Raw genomic sequence first — 25,754 nt, forward strand, 5'->3', positions numbered from 1 at the left:
TAAAGCTACACAGGTTAACCAAAAATCAGCTTGGGTGTAAATGAAAATGGCAAAGCAATGAACTCTCTCCATCTCTCCCCACAGTCAGTCATGGAGGGAGGAGAACGATTTGAATTGAGGGTTAGGGGTTTTGGTCGTCATGCGTGATGACATACAATGTGTACACATCAGTTACCAAAATAGGCCTTTTATGTGGAGATTACAAATGTCCAATATAAAATGTTGGGCAAGAAATATGCTAGCAAAAACATTTCAGTGATTTGCAAATACAATGAATACATACATGTTCACCTAACCTACACATACTCCCAAACCCAAAGGCACCTTTGGGGTAACAAGATCACTATCTCTTAAGAATGGAAATAACAAAATAAGACATCATAATCTATCCTAGAAAAGGACAAGCCTCTCAAATTTTTAAAAATAAATTTTTCCTGCAAGAACCTTGAAGACTCAACTCTCAGCTTTTAAACTCTAAATGTGAAATGTGTCTAAATGGCAAATATTTGCCATGCATTAGATGACACATGATCTCTTTCAAGGATAAAAGAGGCTATTCTAGTGTAATCCTTTCTAAGTGATAATTAAAATGCCTAAGGGTAATGAACTTCAGGGGTTATAAATTAAAGAGGTACATTAACAGACTACAGGCTAGACTGCAGACAGCATCTTCATTTCATTCAACTATGCTTTTTAGATTTCTTTTAAAATAGGGAGCAGAGGAACAGCTTCCATACTCACCTGTAATGTTCTTTCTAAAACCTGTATATTCAGGCGAAAGGCACTTTTTTGCTGGTTAGATGCAAGGTTCTATGACAACAGTTGGTAATTAGAGATGAACTCTGGTGGGAAACAATGAGGGATAATCATAAGACAGACAAATCCCTCACCTGTGAAGTGTTGGTGGAGGAATTACTATTTGCTTGCTGTTGCTGTATTTGTGCAAGCTGCTGTTTCTGCATTAGTGCCAGTTGCTGTTGATGTTGCTGGTATTGTTCGGCTGTAAATGCTGAACATAAAATGAGTGAACACTTTAAAAAAATGCACAGATATCACTTACATCTTATAATACTAAAACAAGTCCCACATTAAAAAACTTTGTGCAAAATTAAAGCATTTGATAAGCCTCATGATCCTGCTAAAGATCACTCCCAAGTGAAAATTTCAGCACTTCTGCTACCACATTTAACCAAAGTGGCTTCAATTTAAAGAAAATGAAAATGAAGCTCTCTAAATTAAAAATAGGAAAGAGAACTGCTCACTTCCCAAGTTTCAACACCATTATTTTGGTAAAGCTGCGACACTTGTGCTAGACAGTGTAGGAAAATAGTTATCAGCTTTTTAATCCACAGATTTGGAATTCAATTTTGCACTGAGCTTGAGAAGAAATTCAGTAATTACCACTTGGTTTCATTTTATCCATTTTATCTTTCCAATGCATTCAGATGATTCCTAATAGTTCTGTGTACAAATACTACTCTGTATTTTCCACTTTTAGTCATTACAAAGATTTCCTCAGTATGAGAGATAAAGTTGCTGGTTTATTGCCTTTTTTAAAAAGACCTCATCCTTCATAAATTTAACAGGAAGAAAAAAGGCTCCAATGTTAAGGTCAATTAATTTTCCCCACCCAATTAACCCACCTGGAAAAAATCCAGTCAATAAGAACGGAGTTGTTTATGTTGATTTACTGTACAGAATGATGTCTGAGGAAAGACACTGTGTTATGCTACTTATGTTTGTCTATGGAGAGCTCAGTTCTAAAAAAAACAAACAAAAAAATGTTCATTTATTACCCCCTCAAAAGTGTGTGCAGTTAAAAAAAGGAAACCTTTTTTTCCTTTTGCCAATTTAAAAAAAGAAAAAAAAAATAGCACATACAATCACAATACATCTGACTTTAAAGGCTTCTTTAAGAAGCCTGTGATGTCTGAGTTAGAATTACTTTAAAACAAAAAGATTATCATGCATCCCTGGATGCCAGGGAATCTATAAATCATGCAAGTTTCCTCAATCTAAAGTTTGATGTTTTCAAAATATTGTCAGCCCATCTGTTGCTTAACTACCAATACTTTTTAGTTAAAATACTTCATCAAGTTTTATAATTTTTACTTTTAATTATCTCCCATGGTACTGTTTCTGCCTGGTACAAGTACAAAATATTTAGGTAGCAAATTCCACTATATTTTGAATAGATCAGAAAATCGTGAAATAATATTCAGCAAAGCCTAAGTTGTTAGTACCTACACAAGCTCTTATACTTGAGCTCAACTAAGTTCTTGGATTGTAAGAGCAAAAAACTAATTTATTGGAAAAATATACTAATGATCTGCTAATGTGTGTACCGCAAACTTGTTTAACTGGTACCTGTCTTTTGATGAGTTCCTTTTGTTACTGTTATTGTTTGTAATCCACAGACCTAATATTAGGACGGTATTACTAATATTAGGAGATGATCCCTGAACAATGAAATAAAAGTAAATTTCTGTTTCCATGGCCATTTTCATGTAACAGAAATGTGTTGGGTCAAAACATTTAAGAAAATCTTCAAAAATGAACCCTGCTCTGTGACAAGTTCAAAATTAGCCCAATATTTACCTTATGGGTAAAAAAATTAAACATTTAAACATTAAGATCTTTGATTCATTAGCTATTTTGACTGGTAAAGTTGAATGTCTCACCACACCCTTGACTTTTCTAAGTAGGGAATACTCAGTAAATTTTTAAAAAATGGAACATTTTTTCAAAGTGAGTCAAATTTAATAGAAACTATAATTCGGCATTCGTACGAGTGAAGAATTTTTTGGTAGAATTTTGGTGGTGTGGTTTGATTTAAAATGTAGTTATTATTACTGGATATCAATTTTAAATAAAATTCCAAATATGTCTGCTGTACTTAACATCTTAGTATTATGACTCCCTGAGAGTCTGGTTAATTTCGTTTTTTAACAAATGTTAACTTCCTCCGAAAATAAATTTGAAATAAAAGTTCAATTAACATTTAAGTCACTATTCAACATTTGTATCACAATGTTTAGTTTCAACTGGCCTGTTTTTTAGAAGTTGCTATTATGCCTCTGAAGTCCAGTGATGAAATTTCACCTGAGTACTTTGGTAAACGATTTGAAACAGTGATGGCAAACCGTTTAGGGTTTTCAATGACACACACAGCCCACTGTGGCACTGTGGTCTGCCACCACCGGTCTACAAGAACCAGAACGCCACATAAAACAGCTGTGAGGGTAATAAAAGCTGGAGGTTGGAGGCTGACACCCTGACATTTTAGGCCTCAGCTCTATCATAAACAGCCAAACACTGGGGCTGGGGGACTTAGATCAGTGGTTCCCCCACCTTCCTTGCAAGTGCAAAGTCCTGAGTTTGATGCCTGGCACTAAAACAAACAAACAGCCAAATATTCTTGAGCAAGTTATTTAACCTTTTGAGACTTAGTATCTTTACTTAAATGTGAAAGATTAAACCATGTGATCAGGCCTTTTCTCAGGTATGAGGCACTAATATTTTTAAAAATTCCTTCAAAATATCAGATTCTAATCCAAAAGAAGAGTGTGTCAATGATTCAAGAAAGGCTGGATTAGACAGTAACTGGGGAAATACAATCTGGACTGAGTGTTATTATTTATATAGAAAATAGCGGTAAGGTTATGATACCACTATAATTAAAAAGTACAATCACACATTAAATGCAAGACAAAAATGATCACACCTCTCTAAATCTCTGAATGGACCCACATATCAAGGCACAAAGTTCTTGTTAAAATCTACCTCCAGATATGGGGTGATAGTCAAATTTGTAATTAATTCATGATGGGCAAGCTGTTACAGACAGATGACCAGTCTAGAATAGAACCATCACCCAGAATTAAACAAGTAAACTGAGAAAAGGAGTGATTCTTAGTGATTTCCCTCTATAACTTCATACTAGAGATAAAAAACTTCCATATGAAGTCACAGATATTCAGTAATAAAGGGGGGAATCAATGAGATACTGTACTTTTAAATTTAAAAAATCTATTTTAAGCTTACATTTATAAGAAACAATCAGGTTTTTATGTATTCACATTATCAGTCATCTGACAATCTTTAAAAACCCTCAAATACAGAACACCGGATAAACAAGGGTTTAAATAGGGGGCAGGAGTCAAGTGCAGATATGACTGAAAGCAGAGAACATTCAAGGGAACTGGGGCCAGGAAAGGAAGCATGACAGGACTTTCAACATGCGAAGGATAGTATGACGCTGGATAACAAGTATACGTAGTACGCTTCCTCAGGTAAAACACAAACGTGGAAGTTTAAATTTAAGGAGGCAGCTTTCTTTTTTGTTACCGGGGATCAAACTTGGGACCTTGTGCTTGTGAGGCAGGCGGTGGCGGCACCACTGAGCTAAATCCCTGGCCCAGAGGGTAGCTTTTTTTGTGGGGGGGGGGTGGGTACGGGGATTGAACTCGGGTCCTTGTGCTTGCAAGGCAGGCCACTGAACCACTGAGCTAAATCCCCGGCCCTGAAGGTAGCTTTTAAAAGATTGAATATATAGAAATCTTTCTAACCAAGATCCCCAAATTTAGAGAAACGCAAATTAGAAATTTCTTTGAGCTCTTTTAAGTTCAAAGGAAGAGCTTTAATGTAGAAAGAAGGTAACTAAATAAATACAAAGTTTAAAGATGAATCCATGTAGTTCCTAACTAGTGAGCTTGAACTCATAGGGTTCACCAGCCCTTATGAGTCACCTAGAAATCCAATTTGAAAACCAAAGTGTGTTCTCACTCTTCTGGCCATGGAGGACGTGAGTGTCAGATTATCTGTGGTCAGGGAGCAATGCTTACTCTTGCATTCCAGTACTCAACTGCAGAAATGCTAGCAAGCTACTATAGATGCAGCTCTGGACTCCACTAGATGTGATGTGATAAATCCACTTTCTGCACTGAAACGTTCTCCACTTTTAAATATTTAAGTAAAGATTAAAGTCCTGAAGATTTACAATATTAACAATTAAAATGTCCACTGCTCAAATTTAATTTCCTTTTCCACACTAAGAATAAAATCAAGTTACAAACTAAATTGCATTAAGTTATACAAATACAAACTTCGGACACATTCTTAGCCACAGATCTTCTATTCACTAATGGTAATAAATCAAGTCTTTAGCACATCTATGTGAGCTTAGAAAAATGACTTCCAATGCTGATGACACATCATTGTGATTTAAAAACCATTTTCTTTTTTCAGTCTTTCTGAATATCAAGGACTCTTACATGTAAGTCCTTTCTAATTATGAAAAGGTATTAATACTGTTATTTGACATCCCCCAACTCGGGCATACTCATTCAGTCAACAAATGCTAAGGTTTCAAAGGTGTTAATGTGGATTTTTTTAAATTCAAAAACTGCACCTGGAAACTGGTGAAATCACATTGTTAACTAAAAATCATTAAAAAGAAAGTTTATCCTTTAGTGTGAAAATCTAGTCCATGCAGAAGGTCTTTCCAAGGTCCTCAGCACTGTTCTTTTGCTGCACAGAAGCCAACTCAGTAACCAGCACCGGCTGAGGCTACCTGGGACTCCTCAGGACACACTTCTGGTTACACAACTTTGCACAACGGCCAAACTCAGGCGCAACCAAAAATGACTTTGAGCACTTAGAACAGAGGCTATAAAAATGAATTAAAATTCATGCAATTTACTAAAATGAACATTCCTGGCATTTTCAGGTAGAATATACTATTTTAAAATGAGAGGAAGACCTCACACATGATTATTTAGAAAAAGAAGTCAGCCCACAGGGCATAGCTAGGTTACTTTTAAGTATAAATTTTTTATAACAATTGAATAACAACAAAATGGCTACATTGTAACCCATATATTTGGTTTAAGCAGCAGAGAAGATCAAGTGACTTGTATCTGATATACTGGTTAAATCAATATAGTCAAAATTAACCCTTAAAAACACCTCTGGAGAGGGAAACCCGTAGTTCAATCAACCTGATGTAGCCAATGTTGCCTTTGTTATCACACCACACATGGGATTCTCTGGTCTAAGTACTAGATGGAGAAGTTTGGTTTATATTTGGGGGCCATGTTATATGAAAAAACAATTTATACCACAATAATAATGAGAGTAGTGAGATGCTTAAAGTATGAATGAAATAAAAGCAGTCAGGGCCGAGGAAGTAGCTCAGTGGTGCCGTACCTGCCTGATAAGCACAAGGTCCTGAGTTTGAATCCCAGTATGGGGAGGGGTGGTGAGGGAGCAGACAGGGACACTGTAATAAAACAACGAAGAAGTTCAACTTCTCCCATACTAGGTTCATTTTGAAGAACACATGCTTTCAGGAGAAATTTATTTAAGATGCTGTGCAATATGTGAACAGCTAAATTTTCTTTTTTTCTCCAGGGACCTATAGTTGAACTCACTTAAGTTAAATGCACATATGATATGACTATACTGAAATGTGCAGGACATAAAGAGAAAAGCTTTAGTCTCTGGGACATTCACAGATATAAAAGTAGTGTTACACTAGGCATCTATTTACAAAGTATATAGAAAAATCTAGCAAAATTTAAGAGAAAAATAAAAACTAAGTGCAACAGAAAAAGCTTGTAAGCCCACATTTTAAAAAGTGTATACAGAAGAAAAGGAAATGATTAAGAAGAAAAATTACAAGGCTTACCAAAGATTTTTTTTTCCAATTACCTTTTGGTAATGGTCACCTTTCAGTACTCTTTGGTGAACAAATCATGGAAGTTTTACAACTGATACTGATATGCCTACGTAGGTAGTACAGCGAAAACCAATTTACATTAATAAGGACCACAGTAACACCCTCGGGGCAGTTACAGGCTTCCACTTCCCCACACGGGGCGCAGAGAGGATGCAGATTGATGGAACATAGTTGTTTTTCGAGAATCCCCAATTTTACACAGCTTAAAAAGCTTACTTATCAAGAAAAACCATTCCAAGTTTATACTTTTAAAGCCTTCACACTCACACAGTGTAAGTCTTTATACTGAAAAATTCTCCATTTTGACTTTTAAGACTCTGAAGCAGAGAAACCAGCTTTTGGAGATAAAGACAGTAATATTAATGGAATTACTAATAATCTGTTAGGCCTCAGAAAAACTGATTATCTCCCAGCTGCTCATTCTTGAAGTATGACTATTTTTCTCTTAAGCTGAAAGATTTTATTTCAGAGAAGTATTTTTCTGTAACCACCCAAGTAATTCATTTATGCCGTATTTTCTGTAGCCCTTTAAAAGCAAAATTTCCTATTTATAAAGTGGTTTATCTGTAACCTTAACAGCTGATTATGGAAACAATAAATACTCTGAGAATACTTTCAAAAATCTGTTACCTTAAAAAAACCTGTAATAACAAACTTCACCAATGAATTTCTATAATCTATATGCCTCAAATAGTATACACTTATAAAACAGAAAACTTAAAAAGAGCATTTATTGTACATTCACAATGTAAATGTAATAAATTAGATGTTCTCTAAAAAGTGTTATCTCTCTGAAAATTTAACTTTCTCTTATACATTATTCTGAATTATGGTGTCCGCATGTAAATTATGCAAACTTACTGACTTTATTCTCTGTATTTAAGCAGATTAGATAAGAGACTGGACATGTTCAAGTATAAAACAATTAACAATGTAGGGTCCATTTTTTTTTTTGTATTGCTTGAAAATGTAGGGCCGGGGATTTAGCTCAGCGGTTCGGTGGTCTGCCTTGCAAGCTCAAGGACCTGAGTTCAATCCCCGGTACAAAAAAAAAAAGAAAAAAAAAGAAAAAAGAAAATGTAACTGATGAATTTTCATGAACTGCACACCCAGGAAATAAACATCACGTATTAAATAGTACAAAAACCACTTCTGTATGTGGATATATTTAAATGAAGACACATAAATAAAAACTCATATAGCAGTAGTATTACTGAAGAGTATCTGTATGAAAAGTACTTTTAGCCACAAATATAACAAACCACACACTTAAAAACAAAATGGAGAAGCCCAGTAATGCTATAGGAATATGCGCCACAAACAAACATACCAAAGTGTGTTGAACCGCTGCTACTTTTACTTTGCGTAGAGGTACTGCATGTCTGGGTCCCGGGTTGTGCTGTGCCTGTCCGATTTATACTCCTATACAATTTCCTACTGGACAGTTCATCATTGTCACTGTCATGCAGCGATGGTGTCCGAGGCCTAAAATGCCGCCATCTACATGATTTGATATTGACTAGTATCTGACTGAGGTCTTTAGAGAAAGATTTGTCCGAGGTATTTGTTTCTGAGGTATTGGCAAACTGATTGACTGGAGAATGTTGTGGTGAGGAAATCATTTCCAAATCCAGATGGCGAAATATACTGTCATAGTCTGAATGAGCTCTGTCCAGTAAGACCCTATTAAAAATGAGACAAAACACTCATTAAAATGGCTATTCAAAGATTAAATAAAAAAGATTTTTCTTTCCCAACCTCTGAAATGGAATAAAGGATAATGAATATTTAAAAGTGATAAAGTTGATTCTTTTACTTTTGGGCTTTTTTAGGCCAAAATTTCAATTTCTGATGAAGGTTCTTTTTAAAAAAAAAAAAAAAAAATCAATTTACTTTTCAACCATTGTATTTTAACTTTGTTTTTAATGTGTTCTGCAATTTAGAGTATGAAGGAGTTCTATCATACACAGGAAGAACAACAATCTTGACAAAGCAGGACGTCAAAACTGGGTCACGCATAACTTACTACACTATTTAATGTGACAGCTGTAGGTCTAACTTAATCCTTTCCCTTACAAGGCAACCTTTTTGGGGGTAGTTTCTTTAACCTGTGTATGCTAACATGATTTGTTAGCATACATTTAATTGCATTTTTAAGCATTGCATCCCTTGGAAATTTATCTGAGGTTTTCAGTCTTGGAGAGAAAAGCAAAGCCAATCTATCTGGGACCTATTAACAGTTGTACATTGTGTGTTGAGGCTGTTTAAGAAGCAAGTAGCAAAGGGGCAAATTAGTTAAGAACAGCAAACAGGAATCAATATCTTGGTTAAGCCAATCTATCTGGGACCTATTAACAGTTGTACATTGTGTGTTGAGGCTGTTTAAGAAGCAAGTAGCAAAGGGGCAAATTAGTTAAGAACAGCAAACAGGAATCAATATCTTGGTTAAACTTAACCTAATCACTCCACTGATTGAAATATCCCCATGGTAGGAATAGAGAGAGAAATATTTTACCTTCCCCCGCGCCCAACCCGTCTTCGTGCAAATCCAATACACCTTTGGGGCACGGTGAGAGTAGTTAAGCAGTATCGGTATCGCACATCCCCTAATCCTCCATCTTTAGGACTAGTCCAAGGCCAGTTGCCTGTTTGGTCTAAGTGAGGCTTAAAAAAAAAAAATCCAAAAAGCATTATTTTATTTTGCAGATAATAGCAAATAAGTCTATTTACAAAGAAAGTCTAAAACTTACAGCATAGTACTGACAGCCTGCTTTCCTACGGAAAGCAAAAGGACCATCAGGATCATTCTCTTCCTCAGCTTCCGAAGAGCCAGACAAAACCTTTAATAAAACAAATGAAAAAGGTCAAATGTGTGGCTTCCTCCTCCTCCTCTACATTCATACAGGCATTTGCATATGTACCTGGGAGAGAGGTTCTTCATCTGAGCTGGGAAAGTCATACTGATTTAAATCTTTAGCATTGAAGACTGGCAGTGCAGCAGGACTCGTCTGTTGAGGAGTAGCAGCAGCAGACGATGGTAGGACTTTGGGCTTCTTTTCATATTTCCGTTTCGGTCGGATAATATCAGCTTTATCTTGCTGCAACAAAGACATCAATCAATTATACACCAGAAACCGTGTTCTACAAACTAACCTAGATGAACATTTTTCAGGAAGCTGTAATTTCACTGCCTTTATTTCTCTTAGGTTTCCCTTCACTAATTTTATTTTCCTTCACCCATTTTATTCTTCACAATTTGTGGACTATTTGGCCACAGAAGAATTTGTCAAAATATTTCCATTTCTAAAACACTACCTATATTACAAACTATTAAAATCAGATGCTTAAATTACCCCCTTATGTTTTTATTCCACTTATACACTAATATGCTCACAAACGACAAGATAAACTCATATTATCAAGAAGGACTTCAAGTCCTGCTCCCTAATCTTACATATTGTTTAAATTATTTCAATAGCCCATAATCCCACAACTATTAAAATATTCCTTTTTTATCAAAGTAATAAAATCTTCCTTCTGTAAGATACGGAAATAACAAATAAAAATAGAAAAATGTCTGCATTTCTATATAACATACCAATGTCATCTCAGTTTTCCATCATACTTCATGGTAGGTCTTATACGTATTTAACTCTCATTCTGATGATAAAGTACTACCTCACTATCAGATACTGTTGTCACAAAAGCTTTAATCACCTTATTGACTTTAAACTCCTTCACATCCATCACTTCCTGATGTTTAAACTGACTGCTATTAGTAATAGGGATGATGGGGACGGCGTAAGTAGGTTTCATCGGCTGCCTCTGAGCCATGACCTCAGACATGATCTCTCCACCGTAGTCACCCAGATTATACCTGAAATTTAAAAGAAGAACGTTTGAAAGTGCACATATCTGAAGCCTGTAACGTGACGTTTGATTGTGACTGTTATGTATTGTGAAAGGACCAACACAATCGAGCACACACATCCATCTCCTCAGCCTGTGTATGGTGAGATTATTTAAAATGTACTTTTTTAGCAAATTTCAAACTTCAACATTGTCACCCAGAGTATACAGTCTGTCTCCAGTTACTCATTTTATAACTGTTTATATCCTTTGATCATTACACAAAAAGTTTTTATCTGTAAAGCCTGAGTTTTTCAGTTTTGTAAATGTGTGTCCATATAACCATTAATAACTGAATAGAATATGATTATGATATAAATTAAACATTAAGGTTACTGTTAAACCATAACTATTTGTGGATATCTATTAAAATTAAAGATTCATTCCTTTCCTTTCTTCTTTTTACTTTTTTGGCTCATAGTTGTATCTTGGCACATAATGACTATAGGGAAAAAAAATAAATTTGGTGACAGACTTGGCGGAGAAGCTGGAATTAATGCCTAAAGTGGTGCAGAGGATCTCCACTGTTTAGAACTGCCTGAAAGGAATCACAAGAGATTTAATAGTGACGTGTCTCTACGGACAGGAGCTCAGAGGGAGAGCAGCGAGGGCTGAGGGTTCACTGTGTACAGTACTAAATGATTAAGTGTTAAAATGTATGGGCCTTTCCTCCTTCTTTCATACTTTTCTATTTTAAAAAAACCTATGGTTGCTGGGTGTGTTGGCATATGCCTATAAGCCCTGCCACTTGGGAGGCTGAAGCAGGAGGATCACAAGTTCAAGGGAAGCCCGGGAAACTTAGTGAGACTCTGTCAAAAACTTAACAAAGGCTGGGGATGCAGCTCAGGGGCAGAGTACCCTCGTTAGATCCCCACTATGGGGAGGGCAGGATCTAATAACAAGTAAGACAAAAGCTTTAGAACTGATGAATGTTCTCTATTTCATGGCCCTGTACACAACTCAAATAAGAACAAACTAAAATGGAAATACTTGACATATTTTACTGTAAGTGCCATCACTTTTAAAGAAAATAAAGACAGAAATGCATGTAATAGTACTTGAAGTATATTACCACAACCAAACTTAAACAGTCTGTAATAATTACTAAAAGAAGATATTTCTGCAATTACCATAATTGTGCAAGAAACAAATTAACGCACATAAAACATTACCAGTAGTATTAAAATGTTTTACCTCTTTTCCATAATCTCCAGTGTTAAATGCAAGAGCTCCCTTTTACTCTTTTCTCTTCTTTTTATCATCTCTAGAATAGTGACAGCTCGACTCAGATCTCGACGCAGCTTAAGCATTTTTTCATAAGAAGCTTCATCATTTTTGCGATTCTGCAGATATAAAGTTGCTTATTTAATATGAATAAGCACTTCTAAGTAGCGGTGCTATGAGCAGAGTTATACTGAAAGAAAGCATGTTATCATCAGGGAATCAAATTTCATGTGATTTTTAAAAAGTAGATTATCATTAAAATATATCATTACTAGCTCCATAATAAATTTGAAGGTCAGCTTAAATTAGTATTTTCCCTTCTAATTGTAAAGAAAGCCTTTTTACAACATAAATAAAAGAATTGCTATGACTGTAATTGCTGTAAATGACTTTTAAAATAGATACAAATTTTTAAATGCAAAGATTCACTTACTTTTCGAGTCTGCATTTTTTCAGTGCGCCTTCTAAAAGCCACATAAGGATCATTTGTGCTGGAACCATCTCGCTTCTCCTGTTTTACTGATGGAATAAGAGATGGCCCTCGGCAGGTTTTTCTCTTTTTAATCCAGTATTCGTAAACTTCTCTAATTAATTCATCATCTTCTTTTAGTAGCAGTTTGGCTTCCTGCAGACTGACTGGCTAAATGTAAAATATTATGTCATTTTCATATAACACTTATATAGGGATCAAGAGTATTCATGATCAAAACTGCAGCAGTGCCAACAAAAAACATACATGTCAGTAACTGAACTGGATGTTTCACACACAGTATTTAGTTCTCATAATAATCCTATGATGTTTATCATTTCTATTTTATATCTGGGGAAAGTGAAGCAGATAAATTTAAACATACTAAAGATTACACAAGTCATAAGAGGTAGTAGAGATGAGATGTGAATACCTGCTTTTTAACCCCAAAGCCTGCTGCCTTAGAGTCCCTCAATATTAGTTTCCATAAATACAAACATCTACACAGACACTTAATATACAGAAGCTGTACCTGCTGACCACTGCCTTTTTCCAGACGATCAATCATTTCCTCAAACTGCAATGGACAGATGTCCATTTTCTTTTTCAGTTTATTCACAAATACTTCATCTTCAGAATCCAAATCATAATCAGGCTGTTCAGCATCCAAACTAAAAGCTGACAGAAGAAACCATAAGCAATCATTTACTGTATGAATCCACTGATTTTAATAAAAACCTTTCACAGATGTCTGAATAAAAGCAAGACCTTTCTAAAGAAAGATTTATCGATTTTGTTTTCAGCCATAATCTAAGCTTATGGCTATGTCTTCCGCATTTAAAGTTAAAAGAAAAACTCTTTATTACGAATACAAATAAAACTATTAAAGACAACGGAGGGGGCCCCAAAGGCAAACAAAGTAGAAGCATATTACTAAGATCATAGAGAGGTTAACCAAGGTACTGGACCAGGTGAACAAGCAGACGTGCTTAAAACTCAGGTATCTGCAACTTCACAATAGCTACTGCTCAGTGAGTGGATTCCTGGCAAGATTTGTTTTATAACCATGAGAATCACTATCATGGTAAAGGTTTACTTCTTAAATCTGTTAAGAACCACTGTTCTATACTCTTATTTTCTAATGCCAGGCAATTATTTATCAAATTAAGCTACACTGATATTGATTTAAAAAGCAAAATATCAAATAGTTTAGTATCAAACCTTGTCTCCTACCTTTCCCTTGGTTTAATTCTTTCTACTAAACCTGGCGAGAAAATGCTTATGGTATTTGGTTTTCTTGTACCTAGTCCAAGTGTCATCAAGTATTGTATGATCCAGTAAAATCACATCTCGTATTATTTCACATAGCATGTCATTTCATGGTTTCAGGTCTTTACATTAGCTATTTTCTACCTGCCCATTCAATCAGCAAATGCCTATTTAATCTTTCTAAGACCTACCTGAGATATCTTCTCTGGAATCCTTTCTTGACTGTCTCTCTGAACCCTCTCCCCACAAAATCTGGTGTGTAAACAGTCAGCTTTTACATAAATAACATACAACCCAAACATGATACCTAAAAGTTTGTAGTACAAAGGTTTTAAAACCCTGTTCTAGATCACTTTTTCTTCCATAGCATTTTTTGCACATACTTCATAATCTACTTGTGAAGAATGTCTCCTAAAATGTGACTGATATCCTTGAGGGGAGGCCTACGTCTTAGTTTTCTCTGCATCTCCAAGTGGAGAAAGGATGACACTGTTTGCTCTCCATGTCACTTCTGCTTGGTACTCAAATGAAAATTATTCTAATGCTATGCATGGTTACATAGATGGGGGAAAATAAATGGGAAAAAAAACCAACCAACCAGTCACGCATTACTGAAGTCTGTAACAGGTGACTGGAAAGTGGCTGCAAATAACTGCCAAGCCTAGCCTAATGTAGCAAAAGCCCTAGAGGAAGAATCCCATAAATATCTGTAGAATTAAATGTGTGATTTCATTGTTTTATTTTCCATTTTCGCCTGCGGCAATTCCATAACATTCCTAATTAAAACAAATGAATATTCAGACCTTATAATAAAAATCACTAGGCATTAGCATCTCTACCCACGTTACTTGCAACAAGGGGCCCTCCAATGACTTTTCATGATTTCACTTTGTATGTCACTGTTACATGAACAGGCCTTTGGAGATCCTGAAATGGATCAAAACTATTAGATTCAAACACTTGCTTGTTTTTGTTCCTAGCCAAATGAATCCAAGCTATCTGTGCTGCCCAATGCAGTACAACGTGCCCATATGTGGCTACTTAAATTTTGTTTAATAAAAATTTAAATTCAGTCTCTCAACTGAGTGTGGTGGTGCACACCTATAGTTTCAGCACTCTGGGAAGCTGAGGTAGGTCAAATTTAGCCACCTAGCAAGACCCTGTGTATCAAAACAAAAAGTGAAAGAGCTGGGGATATAATCATTGCAAAGGCCCTGCCTGGACTCAATCCCTACTACCACCAAAATAAAACAGAACAGAAATTCACTCTCTGAAGTCACATTAGCTACACTGCAAATGCTAAATACCTATATGTGGCTAGTACTGTACCAGACAGCACAGATTACAGAATATTTCCATTATTACAGAAAGTTCTATTAGAACTAATACAGATAATCCAAAAAGCCAAACCAAAAGGGACAATCAATATTTTCCTCTTTTTTTTGGTTTTTTGAGACAGGGTCTCACTATGTAGTTGAGAAATGACCTGGAATTAATATCTTCCTTTCCTAAGCTTCTATTTTATATATTTTAGGAATTCACTTATATAGTACATTTTGACATTCTCCACTATGAAATTTAATTTTAGATCACATGTCAAACCGCAATCGCAAGATTAGTCATAAAAACTGAACAACCTTAATAAGTTACTTAAGTTATCCTTTATTTTTCCATCAAAATACACTTAAACACAGTTCTGGTATACATGATATCACCAATGATACAAACCAGATCCAACCTATGAAGGAACTGAATCAAGACTGGGAAGGAAGATTCTTATTCTAGGAATCAAGAAGCTCAATTTCTTTCCCACTAAAGTTAACAAGGATCTGACAAAGTCCTCTAGTCTCTGCAAGAGGAGTTTCATTCTGTCTGTACAAACACATCCAGAATCTTAAATATCAGGATATTTGTTCAGATATAGAACATTAAAACCCTAGAACAATGCTAATATATAAAAACCTACTTAGGATTTCATCTAACCAAAGAACTGCAGCCAATGATTTTAATATAATTTAGCATCAGATGAACCTGTGGCTTCCAACTGACAGCTCCATCAAGGCTGATAAAGATGCAACAATATTTATCACAGTCCTCGAATTAAGAGTTCTGCTTCAGATTTTTGGGTCCTATTAGCGAATATGTTTCAAAGTAGAAAACAGTCTAACAACAACAGCAACACCACCACCATCACCACAAACAAAACAAAACAAAACAAAACAAAAAGATCACCTCTTCTAATTAAGTTGTCAATTAAAATTAGACCCAGCTAGTCCATTACTGTAAAAGGCAAAGGCATTAGAAATGTTCCACACAGGATACTAAAAAGACAGCTACTAAAAGTAACCCTGGATCCCAGACTGACCTGGTGATAGAAGGGAGATAGACTATAAAATTTACATAGCACACACTGACAATTCTTATATAGTTTTATCTCGATCCTAATTGTAAAAATGATTTTCGACTCTAATATTCTTTCCACATTATATCACTCAGCTCTCAGCATTCTCCTGCAGGCACGAGATGGCTCTTCTTGCCTATTTATCTACCCTATTGCCAGTATGCATCTATGGAGTTCTATTTCTTCAGTGGCTCATAATTTACTGCTGTACTTATTTTATTACTCAAATTGATTCAGAACCAGCTGGGAAAAGTCCCTGTGTCTTGGTGATGTGCCTCCCCCTCTTTTTCCTTTTTCATTGAGTTTATTGGTACATTTTAGGGATACAGTACAGTTACATTCATTGTTGGGATCTTGTACCTCTACATGACAGGTCTTGGTTCTCATTTTTTCCCCTTGTTCCTGGCCCTCCCTTCACTCCTCCTCCCCTCCCCATTTACAACCACTTTATTTCCATCTTTTCACTTTCTCCCATTTTTTCTTTTCCCTTATTACCCTTCCCTACCCATCCCACCTTCCCTACACCTTTAGCCCTTTTCTTCCCATTTCACAATGACAGTCATCTCATTAGGATCTGGCATTAGAAGGTCTTCCAGGGTCATCTTGTATCTTCCTTACACCTCAGTTCTGGACCAGTCATTTTTCCAAGGGTTCTTGTTTTTATTTAGAAGGGAATGGATTAGAAAACAGGTCCTACGTGTATTTACTCCTACTAAATATACCCGCTCTTTGACCCTTCAGAAGACAGAACTTTAAAAACCCTGTCTCTATCCATCCACACACATACGCATACGAATACCTATGTATCTACCCATCCACACATATGCATATAAAACATACATCCTTGATTGACCCTCCTTTGAAAAAGGTTTCCCTGAAACCCAAGTGCAAGGATTGGAGAGAAACAAAAGAATTGTTCCTGACTATTCTGGGAAGAAGTGTTTTATCCTAAAAAGGAAACAATCCTAGTAATTATTTAGAAGCCTTGCAGATTATCATTCAAAAGATAAACAACATGAAGATCCTTTGGCTCACTTGATAATAAACTTGGGCACTCAGTGAAATGATTCAGAAGGCACCTAAATCTGAAATTAAAGGGGATGGTGGCTTTAAAACTGCTTTTTGTCCCCTGCAGAAACCTAGGAGAAATTTTTATTTCTTTCCTAAGCCAAGTGAAGACAGGAATAGTGGTCCAAGCTAATGTTTGATGAAATGTTAATAGATAACATTTAATGAATAAATTTGGAAAATGGGTTAAAGTAAGTTAAATATTTAATATATGGCTAATAGAGCCTATAAACACAGTAGTATGCATTATGACTCTAGGGGTGGGGAGGGGAATATAATAAGCAAATTCTCAAACATATTTGATATTCTTTTCCAGGGAATACTAATCATTAATTTAAAAACTCCAAATTGCTGAGTGGGGTGGTGCACGCCTGTAATCCCAGCACTCAGGAGGCTGAGGCAGGAGGATCACTGAGAGTTTGAGACCAGCCTGGGCTACATAGTGAGTTCCAGGTCAGTCCTGACTACATAGTAAGACCCTGTCTCAAAAAACAAAACAAAACAAAACAAAAAAATAAATAAAAACTCCAAGTTGCTGGGGATTTAGCTCAGTGGTGCCACTTCCTGCTATCAAGAGCAAGATCCAGAGTTAGAGACCCAATACCAAACAAACAACCAAAAACCACCAAGTGAAACGTTTGTATAACATTAAGAATTTTAAACTGGAAATTATGGAAATTGAAATGAGCCAGTTCATTTGTTCAATCATTTCATGTGTTTATGAAATTCCTGAAGAAATACATATATATGCTGTAAGTGTTCCTAAGAATTACACAAAGACATATGCAACTACAGTGTTTCTACACAATTCAAGGCAATGTACCCTTCATAAGCAACTTATTGGATCACCCAGCAGTCAAGATCCAATTTTATCTTTGATAATTTACACTACTGTTAGCTTTCCCTCATTTGTTACATAGAAGCCAATACCAATTTTAATCAATTTTACATATTTATTGTAAAAAAGAGATGAGGGAACACTTCCCCACTTATTTTACGATATCATATTACTGATACCCAAACCAGACATGATAGATGATCATGAGAGATGTTACTAACATCTTTTATGAAATCTTAAAATTCTGTTCAACACTCTAATTTATTTATATAGATATAGGTATAGATATAGATAATAGTGAGATATATTCCAAGTATACAAAGCTGGTTCACTATCTAGAAATCAATCACTGTAACCTATCATATTAACATAGTGAAGAAGAAAAAAGTACAGGATACCAACTGTTGCAGAATGAGCTTGACAAAATTCGACACCTTTTCATGAAAAAATTTTCAGTGCATTAGGACTAGAGTGGAACTTTAAAAATATTATGATTAGAAACATCCTAAAATCTACAGCTAACATTATACTTAGTAATACAAAACTGAATTCTTCTCTAAGATTAGGAACAAAGCAAAAAACGTTAGCTTCTCGTTACTCTTACTTTAACACAGTACTAATGTTTCAGACTCTATCATAAGGCCAAAAAAAAAAAAAAAAAAAAAAACATTAAAATAAAAAAAAAAAAAAAAAAAAAAAAAACATTAAAAGGCCTCCAAATTAGGAAAAACTGGATTTACAAACTACAGCATGATTTTCTAACAAAACTCTCAATAGAATCTATAAATGCTGGAGAGAAGTTCAAATACTTCCCCAAACTGTTTAGTCATTGTTTTAGAAATATTTCAATATATACAGTAATTTGTTTCATTTAGTCATAGTAAGTTTATACTTACTTATACCGAGTTTATACTTAGTTATATGAAGTTTATCTTAGTTAACTGAAAATGAAATTTGTATGGTTTTGTTTTCATGGTTTATGTTTTACACTACTTTGAAGGTGATGACAGAGTGTAATAACTATTGTTATTCTCTTATTTGGTTATGAAGATTTTTTTTCATAAAATAAAAAGAATCTCCAAATGTTTCTTAGACTGATACAGAAACACACATGCACACACACACACCCCTCCCTGGCATGCCCTCCAAACTCAATAGTAAAACAAATACGTTAGAAAATGTGCAAAAGATAAGCATGAATATTTTACTAAAGACTACGAAAAACTGTTAACTCCAAATGCAGAGGAGGATATAGACAGTGCATTACACATACACAGCTGGTGATAACATAGTGATAATCAGCAAACAGTGTGGCAGTTACTGTCCAAATTATAGATGGACGACTCAGCAAATATATTCAAGTGTACTGATGCCAGGGAAATAAAAACTTCTGTTCACATAACTTGTATATGAATCTTCATAATGTTTGTTTTTAATTGTCTTAAAACTAGAAGCTACCCAAATGTCTTCCAAAAACTGGCGCATACACATCAGAATACTACATAGCAACAAAAATGAAAATATTATCGATACACATAAGGAAAAACCTCAAGGACATTAGGCTGTGAAAAACAGCCAATGTGGAAAGGACACATACTACACAATTCTACTCATGTAACACTGTGAACCGATATAACTACAGATGGAGAACAGGTTAGTGTTACAAGTCGTTAGGGATGGGGCAGAGGTGGACGGGCTATAAAGGGGTGACAAGGAGTCTTCAGGTGATGGTACAGCTAAGTATCTTCCTTCTGGTAGTCAGAAGAGCTACACATATGAAAAATGTGCACAGAAATGCAACTATTGAATATATATTTGTATAACTTGTATAACTATTGTATAACTTGTATAATTATTGAAATCTGAATAAACTTTATGGATTGAGTAGCCCAATGTCAGTTTCTTGATCTTGAAACTGAATTATAGTTGTGCATGAGGTTAATACTGGAAGAGGTTGGAGGAAATGTGAAGATCACTGTACAATTTGTTTTGCAACCTCCTATGAATCTATGTCACAAATTTAGTTGCATTGTCTTTACTAATACTCTAAAATGTACACATCTTCCTAAAGACAAGATACTTCAAATTTTTCCTCCCAAATAAATAACACTGCTGTCACTTTATTACTATGATTTGATTACATCAGTAGTTAATTCCTTTTTCAGTATACTACACTTTTTGACTTTCTAGACATCTAACTCACCCAGTTAGTAAAATGTGTATTGTAGTAGACTATGTCTTCAAAGAAATGCAAATTTTCTTCTAACAGTAATGATAATGTAAACGATGAATGTACATCTTTCCTACTCAATCTAGCTTTAACTTAAAAGCTGCATTTATAAGATAATATAGCTAGTCAGGATACAAAAATCAACTGTGTTCATGTATACCAACAATGAACCTATGAAAGGAGAAATCAGGAAAACAATGCCATTCACAATAGCTGAAAAAAAAAATTTAATATGTAGAAATGAACCTAACCAAGAAGGAGAAATACTACTACAATGAAAATTATAGAATTCTTAAGAAAAAATTGAAGAAAACCAAAAGATATCCTTTGATCTTGGATCAACAGAAATAATATATCATAAAAATAGAAACAAAGTCTTTGTAAATAGGGAAGGGTAGAGGGGATGAAGGGAGGGCAGGGAAATGGGGAAAAAACAAGCACCAAGATACATATGCAAAGGTACAAGATCCCAATGATGAATATAACTACACTGTATACCTAGAATGTATAACTTAATGGGGGGGGTGGCCATATTACCAAAAGTGATCTAAATCTGGAAACACCCCTAGAAAAGCCTCTTGTTCATAATGCCTACAGGGACAACAATGAAAGCTAGAGTAATTTGACTTTAGTAACCCCTCAACTGTTTTCAAGTTATTACCTACTTGAGGACTGGGTGAATGAAGAGGTAATAGTACAGTTATATATAGTAAGTCTATAGCCTTCACTTGTTCATCACTAAATACGGTAGCTATGAAAGGATCATGTTGCCAGAAGTGGTGGTGCACACTTGTAATCCCAGCACTTGGGAGGTTGAAGCAGGAGGATCACCCCAAGTTCGAGGCCAGCCTGGAACCCAAAGTGAGTTCCAAGGCCAGCCTGGGCTACATACCCTGTCTCACCAAAAAAAAAAAAAACTCTAATGAAGCACCTATCTACTAAATTAGAACACTAAAACTTGGTTAAAACTAGCAACTCATTCTATTAGTAGAAACAGAGTGGGAGTTTGGCAAACTATGACTCATTGGCCAAACTCTGGCTCATTATGTTTTTGGCATAAAATTTTACTCAACCACAGCTACGTCTATTTCTACATATATTCTCTATACCTGCTTTTGCCCTACAACAGCAGAGAAAAATAGTTGTGACAAAGACTGAGCTACATCTCTAGTACTTTTTTCTCCCTTGGATCCTTCTGCCTCAGCCTCTCCAGGTACATTGCTATGTACATCCAATTCAGGCTGCCAAAACATATTTAAGAATGCTAATATTATTAATTCTGAACAGGAAGGAAACTATTCTGAGGCATATTCCTTTTTTCCCCCCACGGTACTGGGGATTAAACTCAGAACCCTGTGCTTGTGAGGCAGACGGTGGCACCACTGAGCTAAATCCCTGGCAGAGGCATATTCTTTATCCTACTTGTCTAAAGCAGTAAAAGATCCTATGCTAGAATGAAATAAAAAATCTATCATGGTAAGTGCTTCTTTGCCAGGAATCAATAAAAGGTATCTTAAAAATCATTTTAAAACTGAGAAATGATCTAGACACATTAGAAGAGCTATAAATATTGAACAAATAAAAAAAGCAGAAAATGGGCTCTAATAACTTTCAAGCGATGTTGATTAATGAGAAAGGTACCGAGTTACATAAAAAGATAAATATAGAAAGTAAAATCATTAAAAGAACAATTACTTACGCTGTATGTGAATGAGCTGCTTTGGCATCTTAAATTCCCCAGGATATATAGATTCATAGTAAGCAATATTACTTTCTGCCTCTGGGACTGGTATAACCATATTATCCCTCTTCTCTCCATATACCTGCTGTGCTGAAATAGCCCGCTGAAGATGATGTTCCTAGAGAGAAGGGAAAATATGTAAGCTTATCTTAAAAGCAGTATACAGAATACATATCCTTACAAACAGGAATTTGCTGATTTGTTTAAAACGGATTTTAGTAGCAAGTCTTGAAAGCAGGCTGTTAACAATTCAACTAGTAATAAAAATGTTTTAGGTAAGCTGGGTGAGGTGACACATACCTGTAATCCCAGTACTGGGAGGCTGAGGGAAGAGGACTGCTCTGAGTTTGAGGCCTGCCTGGGCTACATAGCAAGACCATGTCTCAAATAACCTATATACATATGTGTGTGTGTGTATTATATGTGTGTATGTAACTTTTAAGTAGAAATGAGATTGTTAGAATTACTGAATATTTCCTCAAATTTTTAACCTTTCTTTAAAGGTTAAAAATTGAGTTATATAAATATATCCAAAATAGTTAACTAAAACTGTTAAAGCTTGCATTTTACAGATAATACCTGAAGAAAGTTAAAACACCTGAATTTATTATATGATATGAAGAAGGCTATGGGTAAAAATACATTTTACTGATTCAAATCTCCTACCCATACAGTGCTTTATAAATTTAGAAGCAAGTCTTTCAGACAAAGAGATTATTACCTTCTCCATTTTTATTTTATGAAATTGACAGACTGAAACCTGGGGGGATCAAATCTATGGTGCTTTACCAATGAACTACATCCCCAGCCCACTTTACTTCTGAGACAGGGTCTAGCTAAAATGCCCAGGTGGGACTCTAACTTGTAATCCTCTGCCTCAGCCTCCTTCAGTGCCGGGATCATAGGTGTGTGACTCCGCACCCAGCTAGTAACAATCCATCTTAGGAATTCCCAGAGCCCTTTCTAGACAGAAGAAGAGTGAGTACAGGAACTAAAAGTACATGCTGTAGACTCAGACTGTCTGAACAAGAACTCAACTGAATACTGAAACAGTTTGTGGCTCCTGGCAAGAAACTTTAGTCTTCTAAATTGGGTTTTGCCAGTAAAACGAGAATCTACAAAGTTGTTGGAGATTTAAGATAGATGTAAAATGTTTAGCAAAACAGGCACACAAAATAAAGTTTAGTTACCACCCAGACACTCAGAAAGTATGTATTAAGTAAATAATTAAGTTAAAAAAGACTAATTTAAAAATTTTGTTTGAGATATTTTAATAATAATTTATTATTTTGGTACCGAGGATTGAACCAGGTACCATCACACTAAGCCACATCCCCAGTGTTTTTTCTTGTTTTTATTTGGAGAGAGGGCCTTGCTGAATCACTAAATTGTCTAGGCTGGACTGGAACTTTCAGTCTTTCTGCCTTGGCCTCCCAGAATGCTAGGATTACTAGCCTGTGCCACCATGCCCGGCATTTTTTTTTAAATAAAAAGACACAATTGAGCATATCCATATGTAGAAAAAGTCTAAAAGTAAACATGTCAGTCTTCCCTGTGCGTCTTTACCCGCTTCGCCTCACATATCTTCTGACAGGCAGACCGTTTACCACTGTCACCTGTGCTCTCACCTCCGAGCCAAGCATTTCCACAACAGAGGCTTTTGTCTATTTTGTTGATTATTCTATCTCCACCCTGAAAAAGTACTGGGCACAAATTATGGTGCCAAAAGATATGTGTCACACACACACACACACACAAAACGTCAAAGTATACACACCCCAAAGTTAACAGTTTACCTCAGGGTGGCACAAGTTTAAAACTTTCACACTTTTTCATATTTCCTAAGATCTACTTGTAATAACTTTACACAAAAAAGCTGGAGTACATTTCACTAAATGATTTTATAGAACTGGTAATTTCTAAAGGATATTTTTGATTCAGTAAAACCTTTATTATAATTATGGCTGTTAAAAACGTTTTTAAAACCAAGCTTTATACATTTACTGTATATCCATGAAGCAACACTGAATTGTAAGTAAAAAGGGATTATTTTTGCCTTGAGCAAGAAAATGTAGAATGGTAAAGCCAAGCAACAAACCTCTACTCTATCCCAGGTTGGCCTCACTGGGGTGATGCCCCTGCCGCAGCCTCCAGAGTGCTGGGATAACAGGTGTGCACGCCCAGCTACACAGCTTTCCGATTCCTTCCTCCTACCTTTGCCTACTCTTCACTACCGAGTGATCCCGTTTATGTACAAGTCAGGTGGTGTCATTTGTCAAAATCTCCCAATTACTGCACATCTCAGAATAAAAACCAAAGTTTTAAAACTGCTTACTAGGTTCAACATGATGTGCATTTCTCTTTCCTTTGTTACCCGTTTTGCTGTTTTCTCTTCACTCATTCTGCTCCAGACAAACCAGAGTCTTTGCTGTTTGTCCTAGTTACAAATAGCTTCTTCACCTCCTTCAATTTTTGTTCTAAAGCCATCCTCTCACATCATTCTTTACCAGCACTCCCAAGATATACTCACAAGCATAGCTAAAAACAAAAAGGCTATCATCGTTAAGTGATGGTAAATATTTAGAAGGAGAACTCACACAATGTCAGCGAGGAAAAGGTGTGGCAGGTTTTATAAAGCCAAACACAGAATCCATATGGCTCCACAATTCTACTCCTAAGTATTTACCCAAGAGAAATGAAAACACAAGGCCACAAAAAGACCCGAGTGAGAATGGCTAACCTTATTAAAAACAGCCTCAACTGGACACACACCAACGTCCATCAACAGGTTAGACCAACAAACTGTGGTGCTGTCACGGAATGCAATGCCACTCACCCAGAAAAAGGAAAAACTACGTATCCAAGCACATTTCAAAACCACTCCAGTGTGAACAAGACTATACACTTGCATCATTTATGCAAAGTTCTGAAACATGCAAAATTAATGTATAGTGGAAAAACTCACAGCAGTATGTAGTTGCCCACGGAGAGTAGGACACGGACTGACTAGGAAGGGAAATGAGGGAGTTTTCTGGGTGACAGTAATGTTCTGTACCTTGATGAGAGGCTGGGCTACGTAAACATATGAATTTGTTAAAATTCAGCTAATGTGCATTTTGTGAATTTCACTGCAGGTCAATTTTAACTAAAAAAGGGAAAAAAGTATTAAACTCTACTTAATGATATACATACTGAAGTAATTAGGAAAACATGCACTAATGTTTATAATTTACTTTGAAATGCACTTAAGATGAATAGACGGAAAAGTGGACAGATGGGTGAATACAAGCAAATGAAACACTGACAGCAGAGTCTAGCTACTGTTGTGTTATAGGCGGGCAGCCACGATAAAACTGCTGAAACTGCACTAAATGTATGAAAATTTTTATAATAAAATCTTGCTAAAAAAGGAGTATCTTATCTCTTAACCCTGGAAAACTGTTCCTCCAGCATGTGTTTATTATTGCTCTATTTATTGTCAGTTTCCTCTCATTAGAATATAAGACCCATAAAGGCAGACGCTTGACTTTTTGCACTGCTTTATCCCAAGTACAGAGCTGACACAGCCACAGCTTGCTAGACAGGAGCTAAAAAGAACGGCTGCTGAGCTCAGGGAGGAAATTCTGCAGCAGACAGTGGTCTAAACTCATTGAGAGGCAGCCTCTCAACTTTCCCAGAAGAGCTTTGAGGTCCTACAAAGTAACAGTGAGCCCCGTGCTGACCCTGCCCGACCCGACAGGCCTCATTTAGTGCTCCTGCACTGTGGTTTTGATCCCCCCCTCCATGGACCTAGACTGCAGGGCCTGCTTTCACTAGTACCACTTCAGTTCAAAACTCCACCTGCTGGGAGGGCGGAGTCTACAGCT

At 35.9% G+C, this 25,754-nt stretch overlaps 1 protein-coding gene across 4 annotated transcripts in view; it reads right to left on the minus strand.

Annotated features, from left to right (window-relative positions):
- The window catches only part of Epc1 (enhancer of polycomb homolog 1), an 84,168-nt gene that overhangs the window by 3,424 nt on the left and 54,990 nt on the right, over positions 1–25,754 (minus strand). For 3 of the 4 annotated variants that reach the window (XM_010621314.2, XM_010621313.2, XM_010621315.3), the window contains exons 2-12: positions 21,847–22,006; positions 12,874–13,019; positions 12,306–12,512; positions 11,843–11,991; positions 10,457–10,616; positions 9,661–9,837; positions 9,490–9,579; positions 9,255–9,403; positions 8,070–8,422; positions 891–1,009; positions 742–810 (exon numbers count right to left, since the gene is read on the minus strand). In XM_010621314.2, coding sequence (XP_010619616.1) covers positions 742–810; positions 891–1,009; positions 8,070–8,422; positions 9,255–9,403; positions 9,490–9,579; positions 9,661–9,837; positions 10,457–10,616; positions 11,843–11,991; positions 12,306–12,512; positions 12,874–13,019; positions 21,847–22,006 — 1,779 coding nt within the window. The remainder of the gene's footprint in view (positions 1–741; positions 811–890; positions 1,010–8,069; positions 8,423–9,254; positions 9,404–9,489; positions 9,580–9,660; positions 9,838–10,456; positions 10,617–11,842; positions 11,992–12,305; positions 12,513–12,873; positions 13,020–21,846; positions 22,007–25,754) is intronic. The other variant, XM_010621316.2, reaches the window with a different exon arrangement.

This window comes from Fukomys damarensis, unplaced genomic scaffold, assembly GCF_012274545.1.
Source record: "Fukomys damarensis isolate Sample0158 unplaced genomic scaffold, DMR_v1.0_HiC HiC_scaffold_19, whole genome shotgun sequence".
Classification (NCBI taxonomy): Eukaryota; Metazoa; Chordata; class Mammalia; order Rodentia; family Bathyergidae; genus Fukomys; species Fukomys damarensis.